General features: G+C 40.2%; 1 protein-coding gene across 1 annotated transcript in view; it reads right to left on the reverse strand.

Annotated features, from left to right (window-relative positions):
• The window catches only part of grin2ab (glutamate receptor, ionotropic, N-methyl D-aspartate 2A, b), a 93,882-nt gene that overhangs the window by 15,889 nt on the left and 57,161 nt on the right, over positions 1–20,832 (reverse strand). Inside the window, exons 5-12 of the mRNA XM_071505010.1 lie at positions 15,192–15,358; positions 14,920–15,054; positions 14,711–14,810; positions 12,496–12,701; positions 8,817–8,931; positions 8,469–8,671; positions 3,067–3,235; positions 1,103–1,256 (exon numbers count right to left, since the gene is read on the reverse strand). Of these exons, the coding sequence (XP_071361111.1) occupies positions 1,103–1,256; positions 3,067–3,235; positions 8,469–8,671; positions 8,817–8,931; positions 12,496–12,701; positions 14,711–14,810; positions 14,920–15,054; positions 15,192–15,358 (1,249 nt within the window). The remainder of the gene's footprint in view (positions 1–1,102; positions 1,257–3,066; positions 3,236–8,468; positions 8,672–8,816; positions 8,932–12,495; positions 12,702–14,710; positions 14,811–14,919; positions 15,055–15,191; positions 15,359–20,832) is intronic.

Below are 20,832 nucleotides of genomic sequence, written 5' to 3' on the forward strand. Positions count from 1 at the left end.
TGAGAGAGGGAGAGGCCCGGGGCGGGGGAGATGGTTGAGGAAAGGGAGAGAGAGAAGGAAGGAGAGAGAGCGATCTGAGTGATCTGATGTGCCCTGCTGTGGGCATGTGTATGTGATCTACTTGTGTGTGATCTGTGCATGTGTGCGCGTGCTCAGTGTGTAGCGGGGCAGGAGTTCAGAGAGCGGGATGAGTACCAGAGACACTGAACCCAGACAAATTGTATACGTGTGTGTGTGTGTGTGTGTGTGTGTGTGTGTGTGTGTGTGTGTCACTGTATGTGTAAGCATGTGACTACCAGGGTTAGCCAACCCTGAGAGATTGTGCGCTGAGATGCCTCTAATATGAGTGTGAGAAATACTGAACCGTCACTGATACCCTGGCCCAGGCTCAACACACACAGTCCCTCACACACACATACAATACACTTTCATATAAACACACACACACACACACACACACACATTTACACATAAAATGCATTCACCCCTTAACATACATACAGGCAAAGCATATTCATTCTCCACACATTCTTGATTCAATACACAAACGTCCTAATATATTCGTGCACACTTTTTTTTCCCCTTACGCACATGCATACTGACACATGGCTTGATACACAGGAACCAACACACGCATGGTCCAATACATCCCCTCGCTCCCTGCCTCGCTCCAATGACAATAGAAGACATTAGACAAGCACAGAAGAGCGCTTCAGTTTCTAGTCATCTGAACAACTGGAGGAGAGGAGGAGGAGGAGGGAGGAGAGGAGAGGAGAGAAGAGGAGGCGAGTATCAAGACTGCTTTGTCTGAGCTGACTTTTCAAAAAACAGCTGGCACGCTCCACTTCCTCTGCTCTGGTAGAAATATTAATGTGCTTAGGGTGTTGAGGCCCAGATAAAGTCAGAGTACAAGTGGAATTTGGCCAGAATATACTGTCTGAATAAAATATTCCATTTTATGTGCGGGATTTTGCCAACATGTAAGCGCCTCCCTTTTTTCTGCCCCCAGCAGTCGGCTCGCTGGGGGACAGATGGAGAAAAAGAAGAAGGGAAAAAAAAAGAGGAAATTTATAGTTGAAGACAAAAGGAAAGATAGATTTACCGAGGAAGGCAGAAGGGGAAACGGTCCCATTGCTGCGAGACACCATGACGCTGATGCCAGTCTCCACAAAGGGCACAGAGAAGTCAATGACCTCTGACCTCTCCTCATTGATGGTCAGTGAACCGACTGCCATTACTGCCTTTTTATACACCACCTGGAAGACAGAGAGAACAACAGCGATATTGAGTGCATGACTCACTGCTTGCACTGATAGAAATAAATACAGCAGGCCCTGTAAATATTTGGACAACGTCATCCAATTCGTCATTGATATGATGCTCCTTTTCATTTTGAATGTGAAATATCACAGTGACTGAGCGTATAAACACAGAATGTCAGCTGTAGTTGGAGGGCATTTTCGGTCATATCAAATGAAAAGTAAATAAACAACTGTCTTTTCATAGAGCCACCATCTCAGGGTGTCTGAATGTATTCTGACAGACGGAGACTCGGCTCATGAAGCAGTCGTTTTTATTATGTAGTAAAACCTTGCTTTTTCAGATTTAATTGTCTAAAGGCCTCTAGCGGTCTGTCCCCATAAACATCACCACAATCTATGGATCGTACTGTCAGGTACCATTATCAGATGTTTTACATTTCAGTTTCAACCTTTAAGGATTTCACTGTGACAGGACTTAGCTTTAATTTCATCTGTGATTGAATAAATCATTTCCAGAAAAGATAAACAGCAGCGATCGCGTAAGCCTCAAGGAATCCTGCTCATGTTGAAGAGCTTCTTAATCTTTACTTAAAAGACAACGCAGGAACAGAAGTATTATTGATCACATAAATTACAGGTTTAAATCCAAGAGTTAATGAGGACTTAACGATGACAAATTAGCTTTTTGTGATGACTATTAATTGATAGTCTTTGAAAACAGAAACAGGAAGAGAAATTAATGATCTTTTACAGCATCAGAGAATATTATATCTTATATCTTCTAGTGTCACAATATACAGATATGAAAAAATCTGTGAATCTATTTAAAGGCGCCTTCTAGTCCTGTGCTGATCGGGGTTGCTAGTAGGGTGACAACCTTTGTTTACACTTGGATCACAGATTGTAGCGTTAAAGGATAAGTCTGGCTACACTCCATACTTTTCTTAAGTCAGGAATTAAATAAAAGACCAAAACCAACAATGAACTGATCCTGCTATTAAGTATTGTTTGTGCATCCAAAGCCCAATGTCTTATTCTTCTGTGCCACAGACTACCATTGTTGTCTAAAACTTTAATTAATTAATTAATTAATTAATTTTTATTAAGGGTCCTTCACTGTGGTGAACGGGCTTAGTTCTGAGTACTAAAGACAGGGTAGGAAAGTTTTTTACAGTATTTGTTGACAATAAAAAACATAGAATGACCACAGTCTTGTCCATTAATCAATACATATAATAATAATTCCATGTAGAGTTAAACTGTAAGGAGAAACAAGCATACAGTCAATACACTGAGAGGTGGCATTTTGCAACTGAGCGATATATCTCTGCCACTTTAAATTATTAGTGATGTAAAGGAAAAACACTGAGATTGACATTTGAGAAATACTGTTATTTGCTTTCTTTACGAAACGTAGGTATCAGAATCGTTGCCAATCCACCTGCCTCTTTCCTGTTAAAGTGAGACGCTACAGTCAGCAGCCACTTCGCTTAACTTAGCATGAATACCTGAAGCTATAGCTGGAAGGTGCAATTTGTTGAGGTGCTAGTGGGTGGATGTTTGCACAGTTGGAAAGATCCGGGCTAGCTGTTTCCCCCTGCTTTCAGCATTTAAGCTAAACTAAGCTAATCAGCGGCTTGCTGAAGCCTCATATTTAATACATAGACATAAGAGTAGTATCAATATTCATAACTTCACCATAATAATAATAATGATGTTGAACTATTTCTTTAAATAATTAAAAGAAAGTCACAGAGACCAACTGGTAGGGTACAGAAGGAGCAGAAAGACAGGTAGGTAGTACCTCTCCAACCATGCCGTTCCAGACGTTGTTGATCTTCTTGCCGTGTTTTCCATTCGTGACCAGGTAGAGGTCGTAAGTAAACTTGACGTTCCTCGCTATCTTCTTCAGAATGTCAATGCAGAAACCTTTGCAGCATTGCTTAATGTAGGAACCTCCTGATGTGCTATTACTGCAATGTACACACAAACACACACACACACACATATGCACAAACACAATTAGGTCGTATATTTTTTTTATTTTTTATAACAGAGTTAGTAAATGTGTGGTGTGTGATTGTAACTGTACTCTTGCTGCCTGCTCATTCCACATCTGGTGGTTCCATCTAACTGTAAAACTAGAATTATTACAGTGCAGTGTAACCATAAATACTGCTGAAGGGCAGACAGAGCTTGTACGTATGTGTGAGTGTATGTGTGTGTGTGTGTGTGTGTGTTTCCCTTAGTGCCAGCTATCCAAACCAGATGAAAACACAGGGGTACTGAGCAGATGCTGCCGGGCTTTAAATAGAGCTGGGCTCTGCAGAACAACCAACCCACATGATTAAAATATCAGCTGTCCTTCCCCTCATCTCTCTCCTCATTCCTCTACTGCGTCCTTTTCTCCCTTCCTCCTCTGTGTTTCTCTCCTCCTGTCCGTAAGGAGGTAGTTCTCCAAAACTCAGTGCATACATACAGTGCATATACCACAGCCACACAGACAAGATGCACAGAATGGAAACGGATGTTTAAGTAAACTTTTCTGACAGCCATCCCCGAGGACCTCAGAGCAGTGAACTAAACTGAATTGTTGAATCAAATGATTCTCATAATCTATTAAACCCTACCAGCATTTTCAAAAGCATTTCCATGAAAACTTAATTCCGTTCCCATGTCAGCCATCTTTGATGTAGCATATATGGATTGGAACAGTTGCTCTGTGACCTTTTCACTTGCCATTTCAGCTGACTCAAATTCAAGAGAAAGTTCATAAAGAACGGAGGGATTCACATGCAGAGAACACAGAGAATGACTGTCAAAGAACTGATACATCAAAGGATTAAAAGATCCTTTAACAGCAGTCAACTGTGTCTGTGTGTGTGTGTGTGTGTGTGTAAAAAAGAGAAAGCGAGCATAGCATACATATGTATATATATATGTATATACATATGTGTGTGTGAGTCTGCGTATGTATAATATGTGCCCCAGGTGTTCTAATGTACACATACTGTATACATAAGATCCTCCCAGCTGAGCCCTCTCTGTGTCCTTATGTCACTGTGTAAACACAAGTAAACACACACACATACACACGCACAGTGACAATGGCGGACTCCCCGAGGTACACATACAGTACATCTGTTTGATTCACGTCATAATTGTATCAACACAAAATAAAGTAGTGACTGGGTAGATGTAGCACTTACGGATGGCTGCATGTATCTACGCATTTATGGACGCAGAGGCAGCAAATGTAACGTGAACGAAGGCCTACAAGAGACTAGTCATCTCACCCTGTGACTACACAAGACTTGTACAGCTCTCGCTCCAGAGAAAGGTTAAGAGAACTCGGGTCAGGTCACAAGTTAAACTTTCACTGCGCAGTGATTCAGTCATCTAATTGTCCGTGCCTACAGTGTGTGTTGTCATGACTACACGGATCAGAAACCCGACAGTTGTTGTGTTGCATCTCTTCCTATCTGAGTCCCTCTGAAAGAAAAGCTTTTAATATGGTGGATTCTACTTATTTGAAAAAAAAGTATATAAATCCTCAAAGAGAGTAAAGAAAGAGAGAAAGACTGTCCTGTCATATTCTATCCTCCTCTATCTAATCCTAATGATTATCCTGAACAAATTTAACAATTTTTCTATTGTCTGGCTGAAATGTTGACATTCATTGAATTTACCACAATAATACTGTCAGTCATGAGTAGAACACTTTAGAAAAGATGGATTTTAGTCGTGCATTTGGACTGTGTGGTGGCTAGTGATCAACCAGAAGCACAATACCCATACAGTACCGAGCCAGTGACAAATAAATCGGCAGCAATTATGATTAATATTTATGCACTCTGGACTGGCTGTTTACAGATGAGCTCAGATGTGAACTGAATTGTTGAAATTAGCAGAGACAGGGGGAAAAAAAGCTTATCTTATCCTGTCATGGAGAGGCTTCTTATTGAGGTGTCCATATAGAGCAGATAATTGGAGCAAAACCCAAGATGTCAAGGAATCTAAAGGAAGATTCTTTAAGAAAGTTTTACTTTCACTGACAATTTGAGAAATATTTGTGTTGTTTACAAACTTGAGAAGGCTGTAACATATTTCACCCACTACAATAATGTCTTTTAAGTTTTTTTGTTTTTGTTTTTTTTTTTTCAACTAAAAAGATTGTTGTATTGTTTGTTGTGTTGATGCTGGAGGAAGGAGCTAAAGCTTTCTGTTGGGCAGATTTTTATAAAGCATTCATCATACATGTAGAAACTCACTGAACTGATCCGAAATCCTAACAAAGTACAAATATATACGATGTGACAACAATCACAATCTAAAAGTTATAGAGTAAATGTCTGAATAAATCTTTAGACATATTTCATTTGCAGTAAAATGAATGAAATCTGCATAAAATATTTAGTTTCATTGTGATATGAGAGTAAATCAGTTGAGTTAAAACCACTATCATTTGTAACAAAGGATGATTTAAGGCATTCAGCCCACTGCTATTGCCACAGTGCAGAAAGTGATATATACGCACAGAGGTGGTGAGTGGTGAAGTGGGAAAAAAAAATACATAAACATTAAAAAAAATAATAATAATTCACGTTGAAGAAGTAACACAACAAAGTCAAAGTGAATTTGTGAAACATTACTGCTCCATTAGCTGATACTTTATCGAGAGCAACTTAGTGCACAGATAACAGATAACAAAACATCTCTGGGATCACATCAGATAAAGACATGCTAAAAATAAGAAGAGAAAAATCTTGGTACGAGAGATGTTTCTTAAACAGCAGGTGCAGAATAAGGATATTGCAGATGGGAATATTCAGGGGATAAAGGCTTTTTTTTAATAAAAGAATAGATATAGAATATGTCTGCTGTCCCACCTGGAGTGGGAAGGACATTTCACTATTAAGGAGCAGTAGAAAGAAGAGTCAAGGCCATGTGAAACAATGAGGTAGCTTCCACAGGGAGTGGAGAGCTAAGTAGCCCTGTTGTAGAAGTAGAAGGGCACAGGCTGGCAAATACAGATAGTCCATAGCCTGCAGATATGGGCGTGCGACTCCCTGAGGAGCCTTGAATGCCAGGACCAGAATTAAGAATTTGATGTGAACAGCCACCGGCAGCCAGTTGGGAGGGAGGTGGGGAGCATGGGGAGTGTGAGCAGGCGACAAAGGAGAACTTGGGGAGCAAAAAGACAAAGCAGGCGGTAGTGCTCTGGATGTTTTGTAGCTGCTGAACAGAATACTTTACGAGCCTGGCTTGGTGGGAGTTGTAGTGGTCCAGATGGGAGATGATAAAAGGTGGGGCAGTGTGCCAGTTATCCAAAAGACTATAGCTTTCATCCTTCATATGGAAGCCAAAAAGGCCATAAAAATTTGAATCTTAAAAGCCATTAAATACCTGATAGTGAAATTTAATCACTATTGAATACTTAAACAATGGATTTATAGGACTGAAATATTTAACTTCAAGAACCAACTATCTAAATTCATGTGGTTTGGATTCCCGATTTCAATAATTCATTTTAAGTTGCACAGTTGAAGGCTACAACTGAAAACTACTTGAAGCCAAGGGTGCTTCAAATAGCTTGTTTTCTTCGACCAACTGTCTAAAACCCAAAGATATTCAATTTAATATCAAAACTGAGAAGCTGAAATATGTAAATTTTGGATTTCTGAACTGACTGATCTAATAATTAATTTCACCAAAAAAATGTTTTTACTTAAAACTCAGGGTTTACTACTTCTGATGAAAATTAAAATGTCCAAAATCAATAAATAAGTAAACAAATTCTAGTTTGCTCAGATTTAAGCTCATCCACACAACAAATTTCAAAATGAAAATTCAATGTTATGTTCTGTTGGTCATATCATCCAAAAAAGATAAATTCAGATGAGAGTGAGTTTATTTTCATTTGTTACCTTCAAGTCACTTAAGTTTTATATCGGAATTTGAAAAATCAAATAAATATAAAGAAACAAATGCTGGTTTTCAATGTAAATTATTTAAATTCTGCAAGTTCAGTGGTGTTTAAATTTCAACAATTAGTAATCATTAGTAGTTAAATTACAAATATAGGTGTTAAGTTTCTTATGAATTTTTTTTCCGCCATACATAGCCACATTTTAAATAGACACTCTACAAAATTGCATTAAAATTATCACTAAAAAGAAATATCATGATGAATAATACCTGAAGACGATGAATGCTACAGTATATAGACAACATGTACCCCAGGGGAAAAAAATAAGCAGCCGTATTAATTAGTAATTGCTGTATTTTAAACAAGTAACACATTCAGTACATCTAAAACAACACATTATTCACACTGAATTAATGGCACAATGAAAAAAAAAAACAAAACACAATGAGCGACGCATGCAATTACTGTGGTAGCAGACACAAAAATCAAGTGCACCGACAGATTGGCTTTAGCAAGCTGACAGCAACACAGAGCAATTAATTATTAATGCTGGGACAGAGTTTTACTGTTGTGACAAGGAACACAAAATACTAAGTGATGAGTGGGAGAGTCACTGATAAACACCTTGAGTGCCTCAGTTGACAGTTACATGGATCTGCAATTAGTTACATTTATTTTTACTTGATTAAAAACACCTGTAACAGTTATTTGTCACAAAGAACATGCATACAGCTTGGAGTTTGTGTGTTCAGTATTGGGTGGTGCTTCAGTGCTACTGTGTGCATATATTACAGCTACATAGATTTGGATTTCAGTCTCGAGGACAAACAGATGGTGAGTCATTATTATATAAAATGAGTAAAAATGAGTGGGCCCAGTATAGATCCTTGTAGAACAAAAGTGGACAAGCAAAGGGCAGCTGATTGACAATTATGTTCTCAGACAGATTGAGACTAGCTTGAGAGATGTGATTCAAGTCATTTAAAAAAGAAAACAGGAAAGAGGGATGAAAAACAGCAAAACAGTGAAAGCTCATATGGTAGATTACATGGGAACTAGTTCAGAGTGCCAAATGCCATCCTGAGATCACTAAACAGCACCGACTTTATCCAACAGGCACCTGCCTCACCTCCTGTAACACCTCCAGTGTAAGCCTTCTCATGGTACCTTTAAACAAGTGTGGCTTTCAAATGGCTCTTGATTTCATGTGAGTAGTGGGTAGGTAGCTAAATGTGGGTGTATTTGTTCACTAACACATCGAGTGTGTGGATACTTACTTTTTGACATGTTTGCGGCAGGGCACAGAGTTTCTCATGCAGGTGCCTGTGAGGATGTCCACGTTGTCGACAATAACAAAAGGCTTCTCCTCCAGGGTGACGATGGAGAGGTGGTTTTCATCTGCATCCTCATCCCCGTAGGAGTTGTACCTCGGCCACACGGGGAACATCAATGACAAAGTCCCGTTTTCCCAGCGGCCCATCTGAGTGTGCGCAAACACACACACACACACACACACACACACACACACACACAAGCACACACAAAATCAAGAGCAGCTATTTTAATTAAAGTGTTTCGGCTTTTTAATTCCCTTGCTTTGCAAATAGACTGTATCCATGTGTTACCTTCTCCCACTTCCTCTCACTATTCAGGACGATGACAACCAATTTGGGGTTGGCCTGGTAACCATCTGGAGTAAAGGATAAGTCTCGCCCTTCGTTCCACACATGCATCATGTGTCTGAAACACATGGGGGAAAAAAGAGAGTAGGAAGCTGTTATTTACTTTTGTTTTGCATCTGTTACAGTGTTTGCGAATATGTGTGCACAAGAGCAGATACATTTGAAATAACAAGTTAAGCACTCTGTAATCACTGCAAGAGTATCCTCTTCAAATCAATGCTGTCTTCACCCACTGTGTGTGCGTGCATGCCTAAGCGTGTATATGTGTGTGTGTGTATGCGCATGTGTGCGCACATCTATTTGTGTGTAGGAGGGGGAAGAGTCAGAGGCCACATATCTCTCCCATCAGCATTCTGCATTGATTTCTCCACAGATAAACGCCTGAAAGACAAGCCACTGGTGCAACAAGGCTGCCCTCACCCTCTTACTCACTACAGCTATCCTGCATACGCAAACAGATCCTTGCTGAAACATTTACACACTCGCTAAAGTGAAGCAGTAGAGAGGAGTAAATGAATCAGTATCATACACAGTGATACGGGGTAAAGAACACACTCACTCCGGTAAAACAATTATCAGAAGGCGAGGATGTTCGGAGTGGTAAGACTGAGATAATAGCATGAATTCCCACTGGGGGAAAGGAGAGCTGTCTAAGGAAGTTTACTGAAAAGACCAATTCACAAGAGGGACAGCAGCTACCCAAAAGAGACAACACTTTTTCCTTCAGTGCCTTGTGTTCTGTTTTATTAGACATGGTTTGATTTATTTTGACACTGTGTCAAACACGATCGGTTGGGTGATGCTGTATGACTGAAATATAATCCGACTAAAACAGAATGTTTCAAAAACCAAACATTTTCAGCTCTACAGCTGCTTTACAAACATTTATGAATTTGGCAGATGATTCAAATTTCACATGTACACAGAATTATTTTCTTGACTCATGAGTCTTGCCACCATTTGTCTAAACACACACTGAATGGATGCATTCATACGATGCTTGTTGTAATCACAGATTCACTGCTTCATTATTCTAAATCCAAGAGTTAAAAAAGGAAACTAAAACAACAGTTTTTTTTTTTTTTTATTGTTTTTTTTTTTGGGCTGGACGGGGCCATGAAGGACTCATGCATGAACTCAAATATTGCGACAGGAAGTCAAGATGCATACAGAGAAACATCTGAGTGCTGTTAAGTATGTGACCTGCAGGTGGAAACTAGGATAATTGCGCTACAGTCCAAATAGGTGGGATTTTATGTTGTCTCATCTGCAGGAGAGGTATTAGAGTCGACACACATAAATAATGTTGTCGGACAGTGGATTAGAGAGTGGTACATTAATCATCTGTTTTTCAAAGACTTGGAAACAGGCCTGTGCTCTTTTCAAAGCAGGCTGCGCTAACACTGAGTACAGAGTAAATAAAAGGTCCCTGTCTCCCTCGCATACAGGCACTGCAAAAATACCAAACAGCTCTGCCTTGGGTAAACCCTCCCTCTCTCAGCAAAGGCAAATAATTAAACGATGAACACAGTTAAATGTAAGAGGCATCTCTGTGCTACATAATTGAACCATCCATTGTTATTATAGATTACAATGCTTTGGCCTATCGGTGACAGATCAAGACAAATATATTTTTGTGTGTGAGAAATCTTCATAGTGCAGCAGGTGATGCCCTTGTCACAGAGCATTGCCACGGCTGAATACATATAGCAGAAACACTGTTGCAGTCTATTCTGGGAAACTGCTGTCTCCTCCTATTTCAGGTTTATTACCATTTCTGGAGAAAGATTTTGATCTGAACAGATAAGGCTGGTGTGGGTTTTTTTTTTTTTTTTTTTTTGAGGCATGTAAAACAGGCACATTCCACAAGGGGTTCAATGATTTCAAAATTTCTGTGTGCAAAATTATTTGCATTAACAAGAAATTCAATGAGGGTTTAAGTAGAAGCATCAGCTGCATCAGAGAATTATATAAGATCGCTGTTGCTGTAAATGCCATCTTTAAAAAGTGAGTCCTGCTGCTACTACTATGTGTGGAAAACCTTTTTGTGCGCCTGAAGTTCTTGGGTAGCCATTGTGTGAGCACTTTCATAAAAGTATGAATGAAGAAAGAAGGGAGGCTCTTCCCAAATTCTGTATTATGGCAGCGAGCATCTTTGAAGAAAAAAAGTGACAGCTTAGGGGTTTGCATGGTACAGTGATTCCATCAAACAGAATAATCTTTTGAAATGTACTACAAGGACAAACCTCAATAAAAACCTGTACCACTGTGGTGTCCAAATACGCAGAACTAGAGGCTGCGATATTAATTCCTGTCAGGCAAGAATGACAGAGAATCCAACGAGGTTGATGGTGTCTTTTAAGTGGCAGATTATGTTGTCCTACTCCTCTCCACCTCACATTGTTTATATGCACACTGCGGCAAGATTGTATCTAGACTATGCAGAATTCTGATCACAGCCTCATCACTTCCAAATCAGGGTAGGGGAATCCAACCTGTCAGTTTATAACCACAGAAATTGGCTGCAGTTGTTTTGACAAATATGCAAATTCAATCTAATAAGTTAGTGAGACAAATGACATTCCTCTGACAGGAAGAAAAAAGATTGTTCCGAAAAAGGTTTGAGTTGCTATTGAGGTCTGAGTTATATTGGATCAACCTGTCAACAACCGCAGTATTGTATATGCTTTGATATATACAGTTATGGCCTAATAAGAGATAAAAATGGGATAATAAAGCCGTAATAGTGAAAATCACACTGTGGCTCTCATTTTGATGAGGCAACTCATAAGTCATCAGAGATGTGCAGAGCCTAGCAACCTGACCTTCATGTTTATAGTCAGTGCTGTATAGACCTCTGAATTAATAATCATATTTTAGCCACTGTATGCTTCATATTCAAAATGAAGTCACAATATCACACCAAAAAGCCCGACAGGGAGCAACACCACTGACACATTCAGTATCTGTTAGTTCAGTGTGAACGTGCTTTCATGTGTGTGCCCATTTGTCCTCCCCTCTTTAAAGAATTCCTCATCACAGGGACCTCACAGAAGAGTACAAACACATGCATACTAGTATGCACATGTGCATGTACACACACACACACACACACACACACACACAGACATTGACCAACATGTACGTGCCACCCACAGAGCCACGTAACAAGAAAAAATAGAGAGAGAGAACAAAGCGCGTAAAAGCTGCTGTAATCCTGACTTAATGAGTGAGTCCAGTCACTTGAAGCAAGGTGCACACACAGGGAAATACACACGAACACACACACAAACACACACACACACTAGAATCTAGGTAACACAGACCAGCAACAATGCAGCAGTCCGCTCAAGGTTCAATTCTTTGTCTCAGGACTAACGCAGGATGAGCTCATACACCGAGCAGACATGTACACAACAGTGAATTGTGTTAAATGTCATTAGACATCACAGCGTTTAACACTGCTGTCATCTCTGCTTCCTTTCTCCCTTCTACTCCTCTCATTAGTACATTAAAAAGAGTTATGTAAGACCGCTCAACACTCAGCTACAAACAGAGTTATGCAAGTCCCTAGACCTTGATCTCCTCACACACTCTCTCTCTCTCACACACACATACACACCTGCGCAGGGCACTAGGTGGGAGCTTCCCTGGGCTCCTGTCTGATGGTGTGCTGTAGCAGCTGCTCTGGGCCTCTGGCAGCTCCCCCTTCTCCCGCAGCATGGAGGTGGCTGCGGATGAAATGATGCCCACTCCATCCCGCACCCGTGTCTCCAGCGGGTACTCCCAGTCATCATAGGACACGGAGATCATACCCAGGGGAAACATCTAAGAGGAGAGAAGAGGAGATCTGAGAAGTGGCACATATGGTGCGTAAAATTCAATTTGACATTTTCTATTCCAGTTTTAAACGTCCATGTGTATCTCACAAAGGTGTCAAATGGATGATTTATCGGTTTCATGTGGCTTCCTAAAATAATTCATAGCTGGCCATTAAATTCTATTAAGAGTCTGAGCAGACTGTACGTCTGGAGAGTGAATTGCTCATTCAGGTGTTGCCTACACCTTGGAACTGTCAAAATAAAATAATTTTGACAAACTAAATAGCTCCCTAAGTTTATCTCTCTAAACCAGACTGTGCCAACATCAAAAATGCCGGCACAGTAATCTGTCAGTCTGCCCTACAATATTTTGGTTTTATATTTAATTTAGTGCTAACTGTAGAGTCAGATCATTGTCAAAGAACAAAAACCGAGGCATAAAAATCTAACAAAAACAGGAGCGTTGAGTCGAGGAGAATGATGGACATGAGAAGGAGGAGAATAAACATTTGAGAGGCTTTTGAGAAAGGTAAGCAAACATTGGATATGTTTCCATTTTAAATGTGGGGGAACATTTGAGCTGATTATAATTTGAATTATTTATACACATATTTATAAGCTATTTGGATAATAGCTACCTTGCTTTGAGAATGAATGTGTATGCAACACTGTCAAACATCCTTTTTAGGGGCTGAGCAAATGTTGTTAGGTACAGAGAGGATGTAAACAAAGCAGTGTGTGAAGTGACTGTTGCCAGATTCACCAAACTAAACAGATGATATATCGGTTACCATGATTTATCTCTATGCTGTGTTAGGCTTATGCTTATGGCTTAAAGGAGCAAGTTGTCTTTGTTTCTGCCAAAGAGTTAGATAAGAATATCGATACCGCTCTCATATCTGTCAGTTAAATTTGAAGCTTTGGCCTGCAGCTGGTTATCTTAGCTTAGCAGAAAGACTGGAAACAGGGGGGAAACAGCTAGGATGCTCAGTGTGAAGGAAAAAAATCCACCTATCAGCACCTTTGAAGGTCATAAATGAACACATTATACTCTCAGTGCTGACTTTAGATACACCTGTACAATCTATTACAATTCAATGCAAAACCTCTGCCAAAAATTCCACCTATACCAAGTGTATAATGTCATTATAATAGCATACAACTATATGCTTATTAATGATGAGGTCACAGCAGAAGATCATGTCAGGTTCCACTCTTGTCAGCCAAGAACAGAAATCTGAGGTGTCCAAAACACGGGTCTCATGAATCGGGTTTTCTGCTGAGGCATGCAGATGGTCGGGTCAGAATATGGCATCAAAAGCATGAATCCATGAACCCAACCTGCCAGTACTGGTGGGTGGTGGTGGCGTAATGGTGTGGGAAATGTTTTATTGGCACACTTTGGGCCCCTTTAATACCAATCAATCATCGTTTCAATGCCACAGGCTGAGTATTGTTGCTGACCGTTTATAGCGACAATTTACCATCTTCTTATGGCTACTTCCAGCATCATAATGCACCGCGTCTTAGAGCAAAAGTCATCTCAGACTGTTTTCATGAACATGACAATGAGTTCAGTGCTTCAGTGTCCTCCCCAATCACCAGCTCTAAGTCCATTAGTACACTGTTGGGATGTAGTAGAACAGGAGATTGGCAGCATGAATGTGCAGCTGACAAAGAAATGATGTGACGCAGTCATGTCAAGTTGGACCAGAATCTCAAAGGAACATTTCCAGCATCTTGTGGAATCCAGGTCATGAAGAACTGAGGCTTTTTTGAGACCAAAGGGAGAGGGAGGCCCTAACTTGTATTCGTATGGTGTGAGCGTATAAGATATTTTATAAAATATTGAACTATTGTTTCAATGTTGTGTTTCTTTTAATCTAGAGAATAAAGGAGAGAAAATACACAGGAGAAGTAGCAGATGACCTGCAACAGCCTGGAATAAGAAACAGCGTTTGTCTTGTCAAACCACTCAAAAGTGGCCACCTGTTACTACATATGGGGCCTCACTACCTCGGGGGTAAAGTCTGGGTTGCCAGTGGTAAGACTGGACACGATCCAGATGTAACCGGCTCCTATCAGGCCCAAGGAGCGAGCTTCCTCCAGTATATACCTGTCGAGGAGTAGAGTCAGAGAGTAAATAAAGATACACTGTTGAAATTTGGCAGCGTATGACAGAGAGACAGAAACAGCGAAATAAAACAAAATACACAAACACTCACAAAGCCTCATCCTTGGAGCAGTACAGCAGTATAACAGGGCTCTGAATCCTCTTGAGGGCAATGTGTGATTTAGAGTTTGGGTCACCATCTATAGCGTCTAGAGTCACCACACTCTGCAGGTCCCAGCGCACAAAGCTGTAACGACACACCATAAAATGATCCAAGGTGCTTAATCTTGTCAGCTGCCGTAAATAAAGGTTAAGGATGAAAACAGAGTGTGTGTGTGTGTATGTGTGTGTGTGTGTGAACATGTAGGGGTGTGTATTCATTACCTGTGATCCACAGTTACCCTCAGCGTGCTGATGAAGTCCTGGTACCCGGGGAACTTTGAAGTGACGATAGAAAAAACGTGCCAGTCGTACTCCTCCATGATGGCAAGCATGAGCAGGGCCTCTTGCTGCAGAGCCGCGCCGAACTGGAAGAACGTGGACTTCTCATCCTGCAATGACACACAGGCCAGCAGCACAGACAGTCAGTAGATTTGTCTGAGAAACTGAATTAATTGCAGACAAGAAAAAGAAAAAAAGAGCTGGAGTGAATGAGTGCAAATCAGACTCAAAAACCAGATAGAATTAGAAGAACCGTTTTCAATTTTTGCAATCAGTGAGTCAGACTGGGAGAGGGAGGGAGATAAGAGAAAGTGTAAGTGTTAGAGAAACGACAAGGAGAGAGGGAATATGGGAAGAAGAGATACTGAGAGAGCAGATTCAGTCAACAAGTGAGACTACACTGCAAAGGAGTGACTGCTGGCAACAGGGGGGCCTAATGGTTGGAGATAACTGCCTCATAACTCACAGGTTTGATTCACTTCCACCCTCAGCAGCCAATACAACAACAAGCGTGCATTGCCTTGAAAGCTAATTGAGCTGAATACAGACGCTCTTCCTACACTGTAAAGTGCTGTATTATTGAACTGGTACAAAGCTTAAAGTGTTACACAATGTTGAAATGTAATTTTAACAGCAAAAAAATACGGTGTCATTTTATAGCCGTCTCGTTTGAAGTCAGACGATATCCTCCATAAACTGTGGCTCCGAATTTCACAGCATTAATTCACAATGCCGCGTACAGTTAAATCATTTAGCCTCGGCGTCGCAGGGAAACTCGGGGTCAGTGCGCGAGAGAGAGGCAGCAGCGAGCATTACCAAGACCAAAGCAGCTATTAAACAGAATGAAACCCAAAGTGAGTGTGAAATAAGTTGCTAATGATTGCAGAATGTATGTTTGCATAAAGTGTAAGCTGAGCTTCCCCCTTGGGACACAACAAATAGACAGCAACACAGCTCATCCACCAGAGAGAAGAGAAGCGAGAGGGAGGAGCAGTAGACAGCAAGGAAAAGAAAAGGCTGAGGGGGAGAATGAGAATGAGAAAAATGTTCCTGTCTCGTGAGTGAGATTGAGATACCTGCTGCAGAGAGAGGTGGAAAGAGGAGTGAGAGTCTTGGGAGAAAAACTGACGGAGACACAAACATCAAGCCTCTTCACAAGGTCCCCCCCTCTCTCTCCTCTACATACACACACACACAACCACATGCACACATACATGCTCTAACACCCCTTCCACAGAGGGCATCAAAGAACGTGACACATTAAACATCAAAGTCATCATAAACACACATGGAGAATCAGCTGTCAGCTCCCGTCTCTCTGCCCCCAGCACCCCCACCTTCATGTGTATGCGTGTGTGTGTATAGATATGCGTGTAAACCTTATACTCTAGCTCTAGTCTTGTCCTTTAGTTCAACAAAAAGCTGCCAGCTCTGGCCATTGCACACATAAAGCAGGCACCGCTGAGATTTAACCCCCCTCACCCCATCACTACAAAAAAAGGAGAAAAGTGGGAAGGAGAGAGGATGAAATTGTACTTCAAAAAGATCTATCTCACTGTTTCCATCTCTGTGTGTGTATATGTGTGTGTGTGTGTGTGTCTGACTGTAGGTGTGTGCGGCTTATACTTCACCCAGATTTAGAAATGAAAAAAAAGTGTTAAAGTCTCCCTCTGTGTGGCAACAGGCACATCCTCAATTTTGCCCAGATAATGCCAACACACACCATCACACATACAAATGCACAACTGCATACTCACATACAAATCAGTTTTGGCCATTGCTCCTACTGATGATGATAACACTGCACTAAGCAAAGTAGTTGTTGAGATCTGGGAGAACAGGAACAACACAACATTGCAACAACATCCAGCGAGATGATCTGAGTAGTCAACAAGACAGATGTTTAGACACATTACATAAATCACTTGATGTGGATATAAAACTGTAAGTGAGTGCACACAAGATGTCGGTAATAATTTCTCAATGCACACGAAAGCTATGTGCACAACTATGGTAAGTATGGTGGGTCAAACTTGTCTGTTCCATTCACCTTTGTTTTCTCTTCCAGATTCATCTGGCTAACATGAAGGTTTGTTTAAAACCTGTATAATTATGCTGCTATAACATAATATGTCAGAATTCCCCTTAAGGTCATTTATCAAGCAAAAATCCCAAACATTTGCTGGTTCTCAACTGTGATACAACTGTTCTTTTTTGCTGCCATAGCCTTGGGTTTGGGATTGTTGCTTTGTTTGTTGTGAGGAAATATCACCTTGAGCTTTGGGGACTAATTATGGATTTTTTTTACTACAATTTTTTCCCATTGTCAAAGTTGAATACATTAAAAAAAATAATTCATTAAATGTTATTTAAAAATAATAATAATTAGTTATAGCCTTAATACAAGTACACACATACAGTGTTAACTTCACCTAGAAGTATCCCCTGAGGAGGACACACAGAGAACAAGAGAGGTGTTAAAAAGTGAATGCCAGGATTCAAACTATATCCTAAACAGCTACTACAACCCAAAGTGAAGCTAATCGACACAAACACAAATTTACTAATGGAAAAAAATACATTAAATTGAACTTTTTTTTGTTTTAATCAATTAAGCAAACCCTTCTCATTAAGATTGTAATACCTAGTTCTTAATTTTATAATAACACACACATCTACGGTGGCTCCTTATACAGTGAGTTGAGGAAGATACGGTGGAAATGGTTCTACATGACACACATGTTCATAACATGCTTTTAAACATATTTAATATTTACACCTGTCATCATGGTTTAAGAGGAGAAGAGAGGAGAGGAGAGGAGAGGAGAGGAGAGGAGAGGAGAGGAGAGGAGAGGAGAGGAGAGGATGGAGCGGAGGTGGATAATTTAGAATGAATTAGGGATGAGTCTTTTCAGAAGACTGAGAGGTGAAAAGGGAAGATGATAGCTGCTGGAGGTTGCTGAATTATAAAGGATAAAAAGAGACGTTGACACAGACCTGCATCTTCTCATCAAATCACACAAGTCCACCAAGAAGCTCACATATGAATAATGCACACACACACACACACACACACACACACACACACACGTATTTCCACATTATAACCCACATACCTAGAGATTTACTGATGACATCGTGCATCAATTATACAAATACAGTGAACTTCATGTACAGTTTCACATCCACCCACACATGTACACACAGCACACACATGTGTTCATGCACAAAGGCCCCTAAAAATACAGCTTTACTCATAAGCCAGCATACCAATGAATAATACACCACCAAAACCAAGACAGTATCTCGCTTATTCTCTGTCCACTCCCCGCCCCCCACCCCCACCCCCACACATACACACATGGTACTTCATGTCAAATTTCATTTTTGTTTACAGCAATCAGTTTAAGAATATATGAAGGTGTGGAGAGAGCTGTGCAGATTCAGGCTAATGAGGGACGAACTGACACATTTCTAGAAATCACTGGAAGAAGGGAGTCATGTTGGCTACAGGAGGAGGAGCTGAACCCTGCAAGTAGTGAAGGTGGATGAGGAGAGAACTGAGCAACCAAAAGCTAAGGAACAATAAGAGAAAGGCTGGACAGAGAGTACATGACAGGAGGAGACAAACAATAACAGGATGGAGCTAGTATGCAGAATAATCAGAAATAGATGGGGGTAAGGAGGAGGATGATGATGAGGCCAGCAATGTGCTATATTAATATTTAATGCCGTAGGTCAGTTAGGATGGAGCAGCTACATTAAGTTGTTGCCCCCCAGATGCTACTAAGTACAATCCACTTCAGTCTGCAAAAAAGTGCAAACAAACTGACAAACTAGCAATAAGTCCTGACCTGCGTCAACAAAGTGAAGCTCGCTTCAAGGGTCACATGCAAAATGCAAAAGTCAGTCAGTCACCAAAAAAAGGAAAGGAGGCCCAGTGGCAGCACTACAAATTCAGATTTTCTGAATGAGATTCTGCTTAAAGTTGAGATGTAGAAAGATGAAAATAAATCCCCACATTATTCTGGGGAACATTAAAATTCACTGGCTACACTGTGCAGAAACAGTGCTTCCCTGAGTGCGAGGTGCAGGTACCTGACAAAGCACCACAAGCTAATTTGGTATGAAAATGATTAGGGCTGAACAATTAATCGAAATATCATGGAAATTGCAAGATGACCAATTGCAATATTCAAATCTTTTTTTTTTTTTTTTTTTGATAAAGGTAAAATGTGTCACAACAGACCATAAATGAAGCATTGTGGTGCTACAGAGATGCCCCGGCCTACAAATCATATCCTTCAGATGTAAAGAAACATGCTTGTTTGGTACAGACCTCAGCAAAAATCACATCATCACCATTTTTAGATTTTTTCAATTTTCTTGATGAAGATATTCGCACATCCAAATGTCTTAGGCGCAGATGCGTTGGATATTTTTCCTGACCTACAGATTTTCGTGACTACAATTGTTTGAGTTTAATTTAGCAAAAAAAAAAAAACTTGAATAAACAATCACTGTCTAACTGAAAACTCCCCCATGAGAGATTTGCTGTTACACATCTGGGCACACAAGATGGGTGGAACTTTATCTAAAAGAGGACTAAAGGACTGAAGAGACTGAAACATTAGGATGATTAATAAATTGCGATACTGAGCAAGAGCAGTGCGCAGGATATTCTTCTTTGAAAGACTATATTTTTTCAGTAAAAGCAAAATGCTGAAATTAGCATATTAACTAATATCACAATCACAGCATCTGCCAAAATAATTGCAATATGATTTTTTTTGCACATTCTTCTGCCCCACAAATTACATTACTTGGTATTTCCAGTGGATGGGATCAGTAAGCACCATTAACAGATACAGTATATTCCATCCAAATGAAAGTGATGTAAATGTGTGTGTCCATCAAGATGAACATTAAATAATAAAATCCTACTTGAACCTTCGGTTATGGCTGTCTCATTCAACATGCAGGAATCCAAGTGAACATTTCCACAGTCCCAAACCTGACAGACAAATCTTTTCACAGGTAGTGACAACAACCTCAATTTAGAAATATGATTTCTTATTTTGTTTTTATTGATTTGCTATACCTTTATGCACTGTATCTTTGTGACTTACTTACAATATATTTACAGTAGAAGACCTTAATGTGTTAATGTTAATGTGCCATTTCTTATTTTAACAAGATGATCAACACTGGTGTTGCAAACACATGGGTGGTCAGAGTAATGTTCAATTTCTAACAATTGGCCTTTTCCATGGCATTTTCATGTGTCACAGCAGGAAAAAAAACCACACTGTAGTAATTAATTAAACTAAAGCTTGCATCCAGGGTGCCGATTCACACCATTATGACACAGTATACCACTGACAAAGAATCTGAATACAGCTTACAGTAGTAAAGCATGTGCTACAGTATATTCTGTTTTATACATGTCCTGAAAAAAACAAGATTAGTCCACATGTGGTGCCTTTTGTTCCAGTGTTAAAAACACTCAACTACACAATCCAGGCAGAGGAAGCTAACCTCTGGTGTTACAGTAGCTTAAGTTTCCCTGAAATGTTGGACTATA

This window comes from Trachinotus anak, unplaced genomic scaffold (genome assembly GCF_046630095.1).
Source record: "Trachinotus anak isolate AG129_WGS33_773 ecotype Australia unplaced genomic scaffold, CSIRO_AGI_Tana_v1 ptg000019l, whole genome shotgun sequence".
Classification (NCBI taxonomy): domain Eukaryota; kingdom Metazoa; phylum Chordata; class Actinopteri; order Carangiformes; family Carangidae; genus Trachinotus; species Trachinotus anak.